At 42.6% G+C, this 18,026-nt stretch overlaps 2 protein-coding genes and 1 long non-coding RNA gene across 4 annotated transcripts; 1 reads left to right on the top strand and 2 right to left on the bottom strand.

The window, feature by feature from the left end:
• Window positions 1-257: 257 nt before the first annotated feature.
• On the bottom strand, window positions 258-5,778 carry calml4a (calmodulin-like 4a). The gene is made up of 5 exons (XM_086144149.1): window positions 5,714-5,778; window positions 5,582-5,612; window positions 5,188-5,328; window positions 4,868-5,056; window positions 258-987 (listed from the first exon to the last, which is right to left on the bottom strand). Exons 1-5 carry the CDS (start codon window positions 5,714-5,716, stop codon window positions 890-892), a joined length of 462 nt encoding a protein of 153 aa, XP_086000275.1. The 5' UTR covers window positions 5,717-5,778; the 3' UTR covers window positions 258-889.
• Window positions 5,779-5,919: 141 nt separating this feature from the next.
• On the bottom strand, window positions 5,920-17,621 carry LOC147235840 (ceroid-lipofuscinosis neuronal protein 6-like). The gene is made up of 7 exons (XM_086144148.1): window positions 17,447-17,621; window positions 15,881-15,998; window positions 15,636-15,734; window positions 11,047-11,235; window positions 9,640-9,695; window positions 7,499-7,621; window positions 5,920-6,957 (listed from the first exon to the last, which is right to left on the bottom strand). The coding sequence occupies exons 1-7, from the start codon at window positions 17,497-17,499 to the stop codon at window positions 6,687-6,689; spliced, it is 909 nt and encodes a 302-aa protein (XP_086000274.1). The 5' UTR covers window positions 17,500-17,621; the 3' UTR covers window positions 5,920-6,686.
• Window positions 12,181-16,142, top strand: LOC147235841 (uncharacterized). 2 transcript variants are annotated; one of them, XR_015105941.1, is made up of 2 exons: window positions 12,181-13,186; window positions 13,911-16,142. It is a non-coding gene; the product is annotated as an uncharacterized LOC147235841 (long non-coding RNA). The 2 variants fall into 2 exon arrangements; XR_015105940.1 differs by having other exon boundaries at window positions 12,181-13,618.
• Window positions 17,622-18,026: the final 405 nt, after the last annotated feature.

Here is an 18,026-nt window from a genome sequence, read left to right as displayed (position 1 = left end):
ATGGTTGCAGGGTGTTGAAGGCTGAAGAGAAGTCGGCAAAAAGGATCAAACGGTGTAGAGTTGAATGTCTCTTTCTGACATGAATGAGAGGGTCAATAGTTGTATGTCTGTATGACATGTGAATCAGAGGGTCTAGAGTTGTATGTCTGTCTAACGTGAATGAAAGGGTCAATAGTTGTATGTCTCTTTGCAACATGGCAGTCTGGCTGTCCGGACTTGTATGTCTCTGTCTTACATGAATGAGAGGGTCAATAGTTGTATGTCCCTATCTAACGTGAATCAGAGGATCCATACTTGTATGTCTCGATGACATTTGAATGAGAGGGATGATTAGTGAGAGTCTCTGTGAAGAGTGAATGACAAAGTAACTGGTTGTTTGTCTATATATCACCTGTGATTGAGAGAGTGAACGGTTGCATGTCTTTATATGGTGATAAACAGCAACTGGTCCAGGGTGAACCCCGCCTCTCGCCCAATGACAGCCCGGATAAACGACCCTAAGTGCGTGATAATCAGTGTAGATTTGATAGACTCCTCTCGATGGAAAAATGCAAAAGACCGGATGTGACGAAACAGGCAGTGAGACGAAACAGACTTGTTTAAAGGTGAAATTATTTTACCGCAGTTGCAATACACAAGTAAAGCAGCATTTACTGCGATTCTGTTTGTTTAAAAACGGTCCAGTTGCCAGGTGATGTTTTAGCGGGTCGTACAACTGCGGCCAACCTTTGCAACCTGTCCTTATCTTCGCCACTTGCAAACAAGGACGATTCTTATTCTGCAATGCTGATTTCGATAGAGGGACCATTCACGGGCCGTGACAGAAGTTCCAAGTAAAAACACTTCAGTGTCAAAGCCGGCCCTCAGTCTCAGGGGTGCTTTTTTTTCTTCAGTAGTCGATGGGTGGCAGGGTCACCATGTGCGCAAACTCTTCATAGTTGATGGTACCGTCGGGCTTGACCTTAGCCTCTCGGAACAGCTCATCCACTGGGCGGGAGGGAGAAAAAGAGAGGTGTTAATACACACCTCGGTCGTCCGACACCATCACACTTCTGGATTTTGTCCTGTTGAGAGTTTACGCGAACTTCGCATTGAGCATGTGCGAACATACACTGGAGGTCAAGTAACCTCCAATCAATATTACTGGCTATTTCTTCTCTAAAATAACATCTCAAGTAAACAAGAAAAGAGTTTTGCCATTCTAAGCACGACTTTGCGATATAGAAATTCCCTTGATGCCTGTCTGCTGTATAATATGTGTATGAGTATGATACAAACAACCATCACATCTAATAAACATTCATTTTTGAGCTTGTTTTGGGTGCGTTGAACCCCAATTGGCTCATATTTAAAATGTATACTATCATTAGAAATTTTGATTTGACTGCCAATCATAACTGGAGCCTCCAAATCTGAAAATAAATCCCCCCCCCACCCAAAAAAAAAAATTGGTCTGCCATTTTTGGCGTAACAGCTCCGGCGCCGACAGGCTGGACAAGTATATGTCTGTTTCCATAATAGTGGCTCCACTGTCTCTGCGGCATTTCTCCGCCGCCCCCACTGGCACGCCACTTTGCCTCAGCGAATAGAAAACGGCTGATACGGACCAGAGCAGAGACGGCGCGGTTCCTCATAGGTGAATTTAATCATTAGTTTATGTCCAGGAGGTGAGGGAATGTCCAACGGCCAGAAAAATGAAGGCAAAATGGAGAGAAACTGAAAAAAAAACGTAGTCAAAAAAGGCGAAAAACAGCCAAGCTGTCAAAGATGATGTTGACACCCTTGATAATTCCTTTGAGATGAAAAAGTAGGTCTTAATATGTATAAATCTCCAAATCTTCCACTCTCAATGCCTCTTTCTAACTTCCGTTTTCTTCTTCCCAGCATTGGTGTACCTAAATCACAATACTTTGGTACTGTTTGTACTCACTTCCATGACAGTTGCTCTTTCCCATTTGTTTCTAGAAAAAAAAAATGGATTTTACTTGCAACTGGAGAGTCTTCTTCTTTCCCTTCTCCATCTAACCATATTCTCTGTATCCTCCTCTCTCACACCAACTAACTTCATACCCTCTTTCACTAAATCCATAAATCTTATCTTTGGTCTTTCTCTGGACCTCCTGCCTGGCACCTCCAACCCCAGCATCCATCTACCAATATATTCAATAACCCTCCTCTTTACTTGACCCAACCATCTCAGTCTGGCCTCTCTGACCTTCTCTCCAAAACATCTGACATGTGCTGTCCCTCTGATGGACTCATTCCTGATCCTATCCATCCTCGTCACTCCCAAAGAGAACCTTAGCATCTCCATCTCTGCGACCTCCAGCTCACTGCAAACAAGAAGGGGTTCAGAGCTGATCCCTGATGAAGTCCCACCTCCACCTTGAACTTCTCTGTTACACATACAGCACACCTCACCACTGTCTTACAGCTAGCATACATGTCCTGCTCCAATCCATCATACCTCTTTGCCACTCCAGACTTCCTTATACAATACCAGAGTTCTTCTCTAAGAACCCTGTCGTATGCTTTTTCTAGGTCTACAAAAGTGCAATGCAGCTCCCTCTGACCTTCTCTATACTTCTCAATTAGCATTCTCAAAGCAAATACTGCATCTGTAGTCCTTTTTCTCTGCATGAAGCCATACTGCTGTTAACAAATGCTGACTTCTTTTCTCAGTCTAGTTTCCACCACTCTTTCCCTTGTATGTCTTCATCCTGTCTTTTTGTCATTGTCCCTGTTTCTTGGCCATACAGCATCGCTGGTCTCACCACTGTCTTGTACACCTTTCCTTCTATCTCATAGTACCGCTGACACTTTTCTCCACCCATTCCAACCTGCTTGAACCCGTCTCTTCACCTCTTTTCGACAGTCTCCATTTCTCTGGACTGTTGACCCTAAGTCGTTGAAATCCTCCAACTTCTGGATCTCCACTCCCTGTAGCCTCACCGTTCCACCCAGGCTCCTCTCATTCACACACATATATTCTGTCTTGCTACAACTAACTTTCATTCCTCTCCTTTCCAGAGCATACCTTCACCTCTCTAGATGTTCCTCAACCTGTTCCCTGCTCCCTCTCACAACAGATCACAATGTCATCTGCAAACATCATGGTCCATGGAGATTTCTGTCTAACCTCATCTGTCAGCCCGTCCATCACCTCTGCTTAGGTTCAATTTGCATGTTTGGTTTACAACGGATGCCCTTCCTGACGCAACCCTCTGGATTTAACCAGGCTTGGGACCGGCTCAGGGGAAGACACTGGCCCCGTGCCCCCCTGAGGCTGCATTTTTACTTCCAACTGGTGAGTAAGATTCTGATTTGATCAGCTGAGTTTGTGATTAACACAACATTATATGACATATGTAAGAGGCAGGACGCTACAGTTCAAACGCTACACGTAAAAGTATTTCAGAATGCTACATTAGCATTTGGCTCGCTAACTCCAATAACAAAACCATATGATGAAAACACCTTAAGCTTTTGCCGGGTATTTATACAGGAGGAATTCAACTGAGAAGCACCCCACTGCCACTTCGAAAAGATCAATATTCCCTCGACCCCTGGAGATACCAAACCAACAAGCCCAAACCGATCGATTGAGCGTTGGGGGGATTGCGGGGGGGGGGGGGGGGGGGGTCTCGATTGGCAAATGCTAAAAATAGCCAAGGGATATCAGAGAAGGAAAGTCGTCAGGAATCAAAAAGGGCTTTTAGTCATTTTGACAAGTTCTATGACTTCTGTTTTAAGGAGTCCAGCTGGTGTCAATGAGCGTTTTATTCCAGCACAGAGCCTGACAGTCTGCAGCCCCGGTCGTCAGGCTGACAGTTATTTGGGTCAGATAACGGCGAGCGGCGGACAGAGAGCGTGACTGTTGTGTTCAACACATGTCGCATTCCATGACGGCCATTCATAAAAAAAACGTTCCCTAAAATCATAAGAATGTGTCGATAGATGAGAGTCTTACGATTGACAGGCGAACCCAACCTCGAGCCGAATTAACGAATAAATTTGTTTGGTTTTTTTTTGCTACACCCTTCAGACCGCAGCTTCTGAAGTGATAAGTCATCTGTGTGTGCAATAGCTGTTGGATGTATACTCTCTCCTCCGCTTCTGCTACGTTGGCTGCAAAACTCTGTGCTCTTCACCAAATACCGTGAATATTCGGGCCAGCACAGTTTGGATTTCTGGCCGTGGGAGGACGGGGGCGTCCAGCTGCTCAATTCCCAAACTTCCGTATCTGTCAAGAATCTCAGTCAGCCGGGTTTTTAGTTTCGCCAAGAAAGGTTGAATCGAGGGCAACGCAATTTGTTTTTTTTGGATTGAAAGTGAAAACACCCTTGAGAGTGTTCGCAATTATCGGAGTGAAATGTCATTTTTCTTGACTTTTGTCGCAAATTAACCACATTTCCTAAAGCCCACAAAAACGGCATCCCCAAATAGGAGTGCTTAGAAGGTTATGAAGGTTACTGATTTGATTCAGTCAACGTTCAGCTGAGGTTCATTGGGGTTCCCCGGAGGAGACTAAGCGGAGAGGGGATCCGTCCAAGACCGAATCTGTCCGAATGATCAGCTGGATTTGAGATGGAAAAAGCGGTAGTTGGGGTGGGAGTGGTTTGGTGGAGCGTCCCAGGAGGAATCATCTGCATATACGCTCACATTGCATTTTTTTCGCCTCCGCTGGAGCTACAATCTGGTAGGAGGTGCTAACCTGCCAACATCTTCACTCGCGCCTTCTTCAGCTTGGCTCCAGTTTTCGTGTCCCGGCATCCCTTACCACCGACTTCACCGAGGTTCTGCTTATTCATCTGAAGTATCTCATGCTTGCTCAATCTGCAGATTCATCTTCTCGCTCGACTGTTACCTTCTTTGTTGGTGAGCTTCTCCCCCAACATGGTGAGCTTGGCCCGCAGCTCGGACGCCTGGATGTATCCTTTCTTCTGCTTGTCCGTCATCCTGAAGGCCTCCAGGATTTCGGCCTTCGGATCTTCTTGCTGCATCTGCCTGTGCAACATGGTCAGGAACGTAGAGAAGTCCAGCTCGCTGTTTTTCTCTGGACGGGGGGCGAAATTTCATCAGCTAAAAATGGGATCGACGATCACGTAGTTGTGTTTCAAGCCGCCGCAGTCATTCATAATCGATGCCGACGACTTCAAAAGCGAAAAAAGACCGAAACGTCCGTACCGGTTTTGTGAACCTGTAGGTGTCTGTCGATCTCGCCGTACGTTGGGCTTGTTCCCAAGCAACGCATCACCGTGATTAGGTCCCCCGCGTCAATCTTCCCCTTGCGTTTCTTGTCATACAAGGAGAAGCACTCCTTGAATTCTGCAGGGGACGTTGGAGAAACCTTTGTTTTTCGTACCTTGTAACATCAAACGTCAGCTTGCTAATAAACCGGCATTTACGGCCAGGAAGAATTAAGACCGTGATCCGGATTGTCTCCGAAACTTTTCCTGTATTATTATTCATAAGACACAATCCAATGCTGTGTGAAATATAACTATAACGTCGCTGAGTTTATTTATTCAGTGCTCTTCTAATGTCCGCCGATCACCGAGACAGGCAGTGTTTATCTTACCACTTATTTGAGCTGGTGTGAAGAATTTCGCCTGCGGGAGGACAATCACAGGACACATCGAAATATGTATTTTTATATTTTTGAATGGTGTCTGAAAATAACAATTATCTGTCATTTGTTTGTTGTTCTTACCATTTTGTGGTGCCTTAGATCCCTTCCAGGAAGAACTGACGTCGTCTCCGTCGCCCGAGTCCCCACCTGGGTTTAAAGTCCAAATGTTCCTTCGATGTAATTTGATAGGCGTTGCTATGGCAACGGAGATACCGGATACGCCGTGATACTCTGTCCTTCCCCTTTAACCCCGGCATTTCCCACAAAGTGAGGAAACCGGGACGGTCTCAGGTTAAACCCTTTTTATTAAGACTGGTGACACCATGGAACCAGTTACCAGTAACCAAATGACAGTAAAACACAACTTGATATTCAGTATTTCACAGAAAAAATAAAAAATAAAATGAAAAATAACATGGCTACTCCAAGCTGATATTTGACTCTGAACTTGACATAATTTCAGACTTTTTTTTTTTAATACTGCCGATGGAAGCTCTTCATGTAAATGATAAAAAATTGTGTCTGTAAATGTGAAAGAACCCGACTTATCGCGAGATGTCCAGTCGTCTGTGCGCTGGAATTTCAAACCACGCGGACGGTGACCAAAAAGTACCTGAAAAAGTCGGCATCCTGCCTATTTTTGTTTATTTTATTCTTGTCATTGCTTTGTCGCTCTGTGTTGTCGTTTAGTTTTGGTTGACTATTTTCTCTCCCTTACTGTCTTTTTTTTTTTATTTTCCTTTTTCCCATTCTGTTGTTCTCTCTGCTGTCTGTTTATTTGAGGATCTCTTTTTTTAATTTTTTTTTTTTTTACTAATTGTCCCTCTATTTATATTCATATTTTTTGACACTTATAACTGTTACGCTGCTGTGACCAGAGAATTTCCCCAATGGGGATCAATGAAGTTCAACTAACCTTAATATGACATTGGTGCAGGATGACAACAAATAAAATACTTTTCTTTTTGTTCGCAACAGGAGCTCTGCAGACGACAGTATTCGGATTCAGTTTGTGTAAGTTGCCGTCGCTGTTACCGAGGCGCTGGGAAACAACTCAGTGTTTCGCCTTGATGTGTAAGGTGTAGTAGGACCAAGGCTCGGGCACGTACAGAAACCCTGGGTATTTGTTGCGCAGCACCGGGTCGCTCCATAGAAAGACCACCCACAGAGCGACCAGCAGCGCCGCTACGCCGAAACTCCCCAGCAGGAAAAGCCCGTTGCTGTCTGGACCGAGGCCTTTGTGCCGTTGATGAATCACCATGGCGACCATAGCCAGCAAGGCGAGCAGAAAAATTTCAGTGATTTGTCCCTCGGTGACCAGGTACCTTGTAGGAATAAGTGAAACAGACATGTTAAGCTCTTTTAAAGAAAAGAAATACTTTTTCTTTGCAGAACTTTGCAGAACTCTGAGCGATTTCAGGCAAAACTGTTCTCAGTTCTACTACCTCAGTGGTGGAACAAACTTCCAGAAGCAACAAGACTAGCATCATCTATCTCAACCTTCAAGAAACAGGTAAAAACTGTTCTCTTTCAGGACTTTTCTACTGCGCTGATGCCCCAGATCAGGTTAGGCAGCAAGTTAGGCTATGCAGTGTGTGTGTGTGTACGTTTGTGTATGTCTTGTCAAAAAAAAAAAAAAAAACTCACTAACCCAAGCTTACTGTTCTGTATATTTCCTGTGCATTGTGTATTTGCAAGTGTATTTGCAGTCCCTATGTCCTTTGGATAAAAGCGTCTGCCAAATGTAATGTAATGTAATGTAACTTTTCTCAGAATTTAAGAGTTGCGTTGTATTTGATTCAAATGAATCAGTTTGCAAAGCCACCGATCAGACCAGTTCGGACGGTGACTCACCAGGCGACTCACCAGTAATAGAGTGAACTGGGTCCGAGCAACAACCACCCGGAGATGGGAATTTTCCTCCGGTCCGCGGCCTCGGTGAAGCATCCGGTAAAGTAGATGAGGAGGATGATGAAGAAAGGTATGTACCTGAACAGAGAGGGGAAAGAGCTCTTATTAATTCGGATGGTCCAAGCTGTTTGACATGGGTTGCTTTTCAGAGTGGGATGTTGCAAAATTTCACCGAAGGCCTCGGTGTGGGAATGGGTGTGTGTGTGCGCTGTTAGGCTCGCAAGTTCACCCTCGATATTGAATTAGGCGGCGTGAAAAAGAGCCGTCTCTATTGATATCCAGGCCACACACAAACAACCGCACACTCTTCCGGGGCTTATGCAATATTATTTTAAATCGGAAGACGTTTACCGGGGAATGCTTTGATTTTTTATTCACAAGGTTTAAAGAAAAAGCCCTGAATAATATAGCAAGATGTATTTACACACGTCCAGTGTCAGCCATTACTGGCTACAGTACAGGTTAATAACTTCATGCAGGTATAGAAGTTTATCTTCTATCTTTTTGTTTTTTGGCTTCAGTAAATGTGCAGAAAAAAAATCCATAAAAGCGTCGTCCAAGTCATCCAGGTTAATTGTTGTCAAATCATGTCGTGGCAACTGCACTTGAAGATTTTTCAATTCCCATCCAAGACGTTTCTTCGGTTTGAATATGGTGTTTAACGGTTTGGGTTGGTTGTTGGTCCAAGTTAAGAGGGTTTGTAATGTTGATAAGTGAGCTGTTTTACAGAAAGTACACTACATGGGGTTTTTATGCTAATGTGTCAGTCGTTTGGGTACGAAGATACTTCGTACAGCGGGACGAATTATAGGAAATCACATGAGTTACGATATGAACAGCTAATTGTGAAGCTAATATGAAGATTGCGCTCAACACTTCTATCACTGTTTACTGGTCAATTGCAAAGGAACCACGAGCCACAGACTACACAACAGTACAGGTAGGGTGAGTAGACGGCGTGTCATTCAAAAAAAAAAAAATAAAAATATAGCTGTGAGCTTGTCATCCATCTCCACTTTGACACTTGACTGACATACAGTACAGCTTTTCTGATCCAAATACCGTTCCACCGTGACTGGTGATCATTTGGAAGTCTGTTTGAGGCTGGGCTTTCCGGAATATGCAACAATGGACAACTCTTTTCGGGGAAAGATGTCATCAGGGTGTGGTAATGGGCTAAAAATGTACCGAAATGTATGTTCATGCTGCTGTGCAAAGTCAACAATATATTTAAACATAGAGTACAATTGCCGTTTACTACTTTTTTCCACACGCTTTGAACCTTATGACTTAAAAAATGATGCGGCTGATTTATGGATTTTTTTTGGGGGGGGTGGGGGGCTATCGAGCTTCATGACGCCAAATCATTCAGCCTCGTCACATCGGACCAATGACTTTAACGGTTTTAGTGCGCAGGTGGACGATGAAGATAGCGATCAGCAAGCCGGTGCGGCTTATATTCACGTGCCCGCAATAGTCCGGAAATTACGGAAGATAAAATAATGTTTGTTTAGCATTTTATTGGTGGTGGATCATTTTGACTTGGTCATTTTAAAAATAGCTCAGAAGCCAAAAAAGTGTGGGCGAACCCATTAGTTTGCTTGGAATCGGGTGTTATAGATCTTTTTTTTTCAGTTTGCAGGGTTCAGACGGGTCTGGCATGCGTGTGAGTGTGTGTGTGTGTGTGTGTGTGTGTGTGTGTGTGTGTGTGTGTGTGTGTGTGTGTGTGTGTATGGGTACAGACCTCCGCACGGCGGCGTACGCCATGCTGAGGTACACCGAAAACTCCTCACATTCTATCGGAACTGACGGAGCCTCTGGGAGGTGAAACATTTTCAAGAAAAGACCAAATCCAGTTGCCGTGACCAGATTTAAGGACAAAAATCCATAAAAGTCGATGAAGGTTATCGTGGAAACAACACAACATGGACCAGGGGGGTAACCGTCTGGAAAAAGTCAACACCACTAGATTTATCGAGTCCTAGGAATAACAACTGGGTTACTACAATCATCTTAAGTGTGCAAAACCTCCACTCTGCCTTGTGTTTGTGTATGTGTGTGTGTGCAGAAAATCAACCCCCGCCACCATTACATACCACATCAAATGCCCCAGGTGCTCGTCGTAAAAATAGAGCAGCTCGAAGGAATCGATCTGTGAGGGGAAGAGAGCGGGAAGTTGGAATCGTCGTTTTTGGACGTTAATCTCGTTATTATCAGGTCGGGCTCCACAGTGTGCAGAGCGGGGGTCGAGCGAGCGAGCGGCTCTTCCTGGATCCTTGAGCAACAGTGCCACCTGCTGCTTCTGCGACACCGACTCTAGGCGGCGGCGGCGGAGCCCGACCTTTCAAACCCCCCCAAATGGGGAACGGATGTCACCCAGTGATGGGATGTATCCCGTCCCCATTCAAAAGGGGGTTAGCTAAAAACAAGGACGGCTCCATTCTGATAAACAAGGACAGGTGAAAAAATTATTTTGATTTTCAATTTTATCTATAATGAAATGTAAATTGATTACTTATCTTACAAATTGTGAATACACGAGCATTAGTCTGGGATTCCCAATATTTGTTTTGTAATTGAAAGGAGCTTAAAAGGGCACATCCAGCAGGCGATAAAGGAGTACGACGGACTTCGGTGTTTTTGATTCTGCAAGGCGGCGTGTTTGGGTTTTGGGCCGCCGGGCGTGGAGGGAAAATCGGATCAATGGGGATTTGCGAAAGATCAACACAAGAGCAGTTAAAATTCTGACGGTAAAACTTTAAAAAAATGAAACGGCGAGAACACCGGGTTGACTCCTGTGTAGTTCACGGCTTTAGCGAGACGGATTGTTTTGGCTCCTTTGAAAAGAGGCAAATAACAGAATTCGGCAACGGCTAATATTTGCTTAATTGTAGCTTGTCTAATCATGACGGATTAAATTCTGGAGAGACAGAAACAGTTTGATGTGTTTATTTTCTCCCGCACTCGAGCTCCGAGACGTGCGGTGTTTGAGCTACGGCTCGAGTTTTCAAGCGAAAGTAGTGCGGAAAAAAAAATACATAAATAAAGGATTTCCCTCAGCCGGTGATATCACAGGATTTGATGAAAATGAGGGCAGGGCATGGAACGAAAACAAGACGCCATTGAAACGATGGATTTGGGAAAAGAACGCACTGAACGCCTGATTTGCGAGACGATACGAGATTCTCTCGGGGGTTCGAAGGAAGACGATGAAGGACAACTCCCAGCAGTCCGTCTTGACCTCTTTGTCAAGGCAGCCTGCACCTGTCAGCGAATTGTGCATACTAGAAAATCTGGTTTTGTCTTTTTGGTAAAGAAGGACTGACCGAGACCCGAAGGGATCAACCTTCTGGAGCTCCTTCTCCGTTGGGGGATGTTTCATTCACATGCATCCCTGAGATATCTGACAGAACAGCTGTTTTTAAACAAAAAAAATCCCAAGTCTGACAAAAGGGTGGAGCGGTAACTGAAGCAGCCAGAAACAAAAGAAATGAGGTTCCTACCAGAGAAGCGGGTTGAAGATCTTTGATGATTGGATTCTCTCGCACAGACAGGTGGAGCTGGTAACCGCTCAGGATGAGCCGGTGGTTGATGGAATCTCCCACCAGGTGGATGCTCGCGCCCATGACCAAAGTGATGATGCAGAGGTAGGCTGCCGAGCGGGGCGGCGCCCTGGGACTGCGCTCGATCAGCTGGAGGGAAGCGGTGACAAACACGAACAGACACGCATCCATATGGTCCTTTCAGGTTTCTATAGAATGCGGCGTCGACACGGGATGCGGGAATCCCATCCGGGGTCCCATGGATCTCTCAGCACAGCTGAACAAGCGCCATAGATAGAGTCCTCCTCGATCGCAGTTATCTCCCTCTGGGTATCACATCGGTTGAAATGGAATCTCAAAACTAGGCGTGATTTCTTTTTCTATTTCGAACACAACTTGTCTTGACAAGTGTACAAAGTTCCATCAGTTGGTTTTAATGTGTTTTTACGAGTATGGCATTAGCTTAGAGAGACTGAGTCATTTTCAATGAGCTCGATGATGTGGAATTAACAAATTAAATGGGCTTTAGCCACCCACCTCCCCCGAAGCGGTCTGGCTATAAAACTGTAAAAGCTTTACATTTTTACATTTTTCTATTTGGTACGTGGTTAGATACATCTTTATCAAGTTTTGTTTGTTTTTTTTGTTTTTTTTTGTTGTGCGATGGATAATGGAAAGGCTTGGCTCGGATCAGTGGATCTGAGGAGGTTCATCTTTCAAATGATGCCAGAACATCAGAAGGCCAGAGCATGGAGGACTGTAGAAAAAAATGTTAATTAAATGTGTCTGATCTTAATTCGTCTGTCCATTCTCAATTAGAATATGAATAAAAACTGCCAAGCTGCAGACCAAATATGTTTTGTCTGTTGATCAGGGTACATAAGTCCCCCCCCAATAGATATTAAATAAAAAGTGCCACATTTTGCCGGAGGGACTTCATCCTACATACGGGGATGAAAACGCTGCACCCGCTTACGATTTGATTGGATAGACTGGCTTTACTCTCAATGAAAAATTACACTTTTGCAAATAGGCTCGAGGATCCTATCGTCCGACCTAATTCTGCTACTATAACATCAGGTTACACGATTGGAACAGGAACAAGAAGCAGTAGATTGGAGAAATCTATCACTTGTTTTTTCATCAACTTATGAACAGCGCTGGCTGGAAATGAAGAGGAATTTGCATTTATTCGGCGAATTATTTCTAAATTCAGTTAAATGATTACGTGATTTTACGCATCAGCAATTCTTGTATCAGTCAACCAGAAACACTTTGCACCTTGGTTTGGAAAAAACGGTGCGTTATAAATTGCTCTGTACTTGCAGAGTTTGAATATAGTGGATATGTGTTTCCATGGCTTTGTCATTAATTTAAATGCTTCTGCAGTTCATTCAGAAAGCACTCAAAACACCCAATATCATGAATTCTCCCTTGAAAGCACATCTTCTGGGCTCCACCTTGCTCCCTGCACACAGTCTCTTGTTTACCTCCTTTCCAAAACCACGTGGTTGTCTGTGCAAAAATCACTCACTTGATTGGTCCCCCCAGCAGCCTCCCAGCCAATCAAAATCACCAATGTCCCGCCCCTCCTTCCCAAACAAAGTAATGATTTGTCAATTAGCTGTCAATCAATCAGATGCGCCGCTGTCAACCTTGATTAGTGAGCATTGTGAGATGGGCAGACCAGTGAAACACTAAAAACTTACTATTTTCACAAAAAGGGAAGAAACAGAATTTGGTTTTTCGCGAAAAGAATCGAGAAGTGTGTGTGTGTGTTTGGTAAAAGGTGTTAAGTGCCATTTCACCGAAGGCCACAGCGATTTTTCACTGGACTTTTCTGATCCAAAAAAAACGACAAGACGACGGCCCTGAAAATGACAAAATCACGAGAGCGGAATTAGAAACGGGGCCGTGACCGCTGTGGCAGAAACGTTATTCGTGGACCATAAAAGTTAAGCGACATTTATTTTATTTTTTTTGTTCCGGCAGACGTTCAACTTGACGGTAATACTGCGGCGAGGAGTGTCTGCGCATGCGTTAAAACAGCTGGACCTTGTTTGCGCATGCGTCAAAAACAGCTGGAGTCTGACATGAACAGGTGCAAATTGTTTTCAATCCAGTGTGTCGACTCCAACCAGCAAGCTGTTTTCAGCTTACTTTTACTCAAAAAAAGAATTTTTTGACCTTCCTCTCACTCGAAATTATAACCATGGCAGTTGACACTTCAAATGCTCTGAAGGGTTATTTTGTAGAAATATCACCCCTTTGGAAGAGCTGGTGTCGCACCTGAAGAAGCACAGCCGATGACAGGTTGTCACTGGGGAGAGCCGACCCTGACTTTCCGATATGGTTGAACTGTTTTTTACCACCAGGAAAATGTAGGGGAAAAATTGGAATGTCCTTGTAGTGTTCACAACAGTGCGACATGTCTTACCATTCCTGTGCAAGATGCTGTTGTATTAGCAACTGTGCTCCATGTGCTTTACCTGTCTTATCGTCCAGTCTGTCATCACCTATATTGATGATCTGTGTAAGTGAAGAACATACTAATATACATAAGAAGGAATTATTAACTAGCTGACAAATGTTTACATGTTCTTTCTCTCCTTGTCTCTCTGTAAAAGCTTGCGTTTGGCATAACATGGTGTTGAGTCAGTAAGAAGACTGCACCCTAAAAAGTTTCCAGCTCTGTTTCTGATTGCAGCTGACAGCCGATCATTGTTGGCTATCGCTGGTTGTTCATGTTAATTCGATTGCATCATTTCTGTCAAAAATTTTTGTAACCTCAGAAGATTAATTGTTGTCTTGCTTCCTCACGTTAGGGACTTTTGCCTCTACGCGCAGCGGTTGTGGGATTGCACTATGTCAGTTCCAGTTCGAGCCACGGGAGAGCGACACCGGATGCTCCAGCGGTTCCTGGAGGAATGCACTGCAGAGTATGGGGATCTCGTCCTACACGCTGAGGTCAGATGGTTGAGTCGGGGTAAGATGCTAAAGAGCTTCCTCTCTTTGCTGGGTAAAATCAAGGGGTTTTTTTTTTTTGGAAACAAGGGAGGATGCAAAGCGGCTACTTGAACTTGCTTTCCTGTCAACTGAGAAAATTAACCACCACAAGCGAAAGTTACGAAGCAAAAATAAAAAAGGGTGATATGAGCATTGCTAACAAGGTGTTCACTCCAGAACTGTTGTCTTACATTCTGCAGGTGAACCAAAGATTTCAGCAATTCCCCGCTGTCACAAAGATGTAGGAAAGTCACAAAGGTGCAGACAGTGCTTTTAATAATTCCTAGTGCATTGACCTCTGGTCATGTCTTGCAGACAGATCCAGTGACTTTGAGAAACATTTATGGCCAACCCTTTCATGGATGTTGAGAAAACTGAGACTTCAGACTGACTGCTGAATTTTTTGATGAAGCTATAAAGTCTTCAAAAGCAAAATCTCCAACAGTCAGCTCTGGAAATGTCTGCTTTGTTTGGGTCAACATAACCTCTGTTAGTTGGCCTTTTCTGATCAGAATCAAAGTTCAGTCAGACTAACAGATGAATTTAGTATATGAACTTTAACCTTCTACATGACCTAAGAGGATATACTATAACACACACCTCTTGTTTACTCCACACAGAGCCGGGTATCTCACTAACTTGGAAAGAAAATACTGAATATGTCACACACGCAACTGTCCAAGTGAATGATATGAAAAGTGATATGAAAAAAGGCCAAATGAATAATCTGTACTTCTCATTGAATTATTTTGTTTTGAAAGCATTCGGATTTAAATTTGAATTGTTTGAGATGCACAAGAATGTCTGCATACAGGGAGACAAAATACACATGCAATTGAAATCAATGTTTATGATGTTTTTAAAACAAAATGATGTGGATGCCGACATTTTTTTTTAAATGTTATGGCAAAACAAGCTCGATGAGTTTGTTTGCAATAAGGTAGCAGAATAAATCTCACAGAATATGAGAAGCTGTTGGCTATTTTCCTTTTCGTAAAAGTAGCTCTGAGGAGGGGGGTTAGGGACCCCTGTCCGAAAGTAGTGCGACAAATTGAACATCTCCGCTGCAGGCAGTGTACCGTTCTATTACAGTCATCTAAAATAAGATCACATCAGTTTGTTTGGTGCAAAGAAAGAAAACAACCTTCAAAAGCTGAAAGTTTGAGTCTTTCTGTCTGTGGTCTTCTGTCCATTTTCAAGCAGCAGGTGTAGTTGATAACATTTCTGACTCTAACAAGCCAAAGTCACTGACAGGATTTTATCAATGGAGCAATACACCCGTTTATCCAAACGTGTATAGATGTGCAAAAAAGTAAAAATAAATTTTAATTTCACCGTTGCTTGAAAATATGGGTTTGCTCATGTTCCAGTTTGCTAGTTAACACATTTTGCAGGTCGTCATGTCGACATGAGAGATTTTTTTTTTTTGTCAGTGCTGATGTCCTGGGGGGCTAATCTGAATTGCTATTATGTATTTCGATCAGTGTTTTTTTTTTTCGTTTTTTTTTTTTCTCAAGAATAATAAGACTGGTGAAAGCACTCACCTTGAGCATGAGGAATGGTGTGATCACGTTGTAGGCCATGTGGAAATAGTCTCCAGCACTGGGCTTGTTCAGGGGGAACCATTCCAATGGAAGGACTATCTGAACACATCAGGACAATGGATATATTTTTTTTAATCTTCTTTTCTGCCATTTTTGCAACTATTCAAACTTGAAATTGTGATTTATTTATTTATTTTTACATTTTATTTTATTTCATTTTTTATTTTCCTCCAATGTCTCCTTACCATGACAATGGGCCTGCCAAAATCTAGTATCCAGTTCTGTAGAGTGAGACAAAACCACAAATCCACGTGGAAATACTGCCTTTTCTTCTGTGGTGCAATTTCGTGGAACCCAGGAGTGCTGCTCGACACACATTTTGATGAAAGCACATCAGGCCAAAAAATTAAAATGCATAAAAATATGTACCAATTGACATATGGGTGTAGTTGTAGGGAGGTGTCATACAGTATACTTGATTTGTCATTAAATACTGCTACCTGTTCATTTGCGTTTGGATCCATGTGTGATTTTTGTGCTTTGTGTGTGTGTGAGAGTAAGGCTGATGAATATTAATAAAAAGGAAATTAATGAATATTAATTAGGCAAGGTTTTTTTTTTGTTTTTTCTGACTAAGCTTTGCTACTGTGGGAGGGCAGGGTGGAGTGTTTTGTTTGTTTGCTAATTTGCTGAACTATCCTAAATCAGCAAGTATTATTGGAGTATGGTGTGAAATGACCAACCTTTGTAAGACTTTGCCTGACAAAATAGATAAATACAAAAATTAGTAATTGATTACCTATATACCAGGGAGAAGTTACTGAAATGTTTTTAAAAAATGTATGAAATTAGTAATTCCTCTTCCCTCAGCCGCAGGGAATCTTCTATCTTTGTAGTTACTGCTAACAGCTAAGACGATTTATTTTTCATTATATTTCTTATTCTTCCCCCTTTCCACTATTATCACTGTTATGTTTTTACTTGAAACTCTGGCACAACAATTTCCTTCGGGATTAGTAAAGTTGCTCTCATCTCATAATGGCATGAAAATAAGCAAGATGTGACAAGGAACTCTGATTTTTTTTTTTAATTGCTTAATTGCTTTTTAATTTCTCAGAGGAAAATTTTCCTCTGAAAAACTTAATATTTATATAATATTTCAGAAAAAGGTTGATCCCAAATTTATGGTTGTGCAAGATAAGCTCAAAGATGACGAATAAATGTTTCTATTACAGGTTTATTGGGTTTTTGTTTTCTGCTTGAAACCCAATTCAAACTACTTTCTAAAGTTCCCCTGCAGCTGTGGATCTGCACAGGGAACAGAAAAATCTATTTTGACAAAGTCACGATTCTGCATTTGGAAAAAAAGAAAAAAAAAACCTTGAGGTGTTTCGAAATACCCAAACAATACCTGACAAAGAATCATTCATCTAATCACGACCACTTTTCAAACCCGGTTTCATTTCCAGCCCAGAACTGAAGCTTCCACCACCCAAGCACATCCATTCAGCAATAATAGAAAGTTCAGCTTCTATTTCCATATTTTCATTCAACCAAAGGGCTTTCAATATTCAATAACAGACAATAAACCCTGGGTAACAATAGTAACTTCTGAAGTTTTCAAAACCTCTGAAGTTTTTTAAGAAAAAACTTGAATTCAAGTTTAAATATAAAATTCAAGTCTTGGCGCCATATATTTATATATATTTCCAGAATTTCCGAGGAGGCAATATTTTCTTTTTCTCCCCATAGGACAGCTTCCCTTTTTTTAAATTCAAACACAACGTCGTCAGCCGAATTTGTCAACAAACCTCTCTTCTTCTGCCGGCGGGTCGCCGCCACGTCGTTTTCGAACCGCCTGCATTGTTTTCCGCGGTGTTTGCGACAATCGGTCCCACGGTCAACCGAGCGGAAATATTACCGAAATATAACTTTGACAAACACCGATCCGTCGCGACATTACATCGCGTGTATTCACTTCCGGGTTTTCATGTTGACCCCGCCCATCTGCTAAATCTACCAATCAAAATGCAGCAGATGATGACGAAAGCGTTTTTTTTTCTTTATTGATCAAGCGTGAATGGACAAGAAAGCAAAGTTGCTTCAAATCATAAAGAATCATACAGATGAATAATTGGAAAAACAAAATAAGCATTGAATTCTTCGATGGCTTTTTTTTTTATTTTGACACTCTTTTGCACTGCCAAAATCTGCTGCTAGAGCGTTTATATTTTTTAATTTTTTTGCTACTGTTAAACTAATATTTTTTAAGAACTAACTATCTACTGCGCTACTGAGCAAAGTGAAATTTCCCCATTTTAGGACAATTAAAAGCGCATTATAATCTCTCCTGTATTCATTTACACAGTCTGTTTCTTCTGATTTAAATTC

This window comes from Fistularia commersonii, chromosome 3 (assembly GCF_037954325.1).
Source record: "Fistularia commersonii isolate RoL2024-O1a breed Wild chromosome 3, RoL_Fcom_v1.0, whole genome shotgun sequence".
NCBI lineage: Eukaryota > Metazoa > Chordata > Actinopteri > Syngnathiformes > Fistulariidae > Fistularia > Fistularia commersonii.
This window is presented reverse-complemented; position numbering and strand designations above follow the sequence as displayed.

Coding starts and splice junctions, on each gene's coding strand:
- calml4a (XM_086144149.1), bottom strand. Junction 5,057..5,187: donor CCTACAGGTTCACAAAACCG/GTACGGACGTTT, acceptor CCCCCCGTCCAG/AGAAAAACAGCGAGCTGGAC. Junction 988..4,867: donor GAAGCTCACCAACAAAGAAG/GTAACAGTCGAG, acceptor CCTCCCGCCCAG/TGGATGAGCTGTTCCGAGAG.
- LOC147235840 (XM_086144148.1), bottom strand. CDS start 17,499: ATGCAGGCGGTTCGAAAACGACGTGGCGGCGACCCGCCGGCAGAAGAA. Junction 15,735..15,880: donor TTGGCAGGCCCATTGTCATG/GTAAGGAGACAT, acceptor TGATGTGTTCAG/ATAGTCCTTCCATTGGAATG. Junction 9,696..11,046: donor ATCTTCAACCCGCTTCTCTG/GTAGGAACCTCA, acceptor TTCCCCTCACAG/ATCGATTCCTTCGAGCTGCT.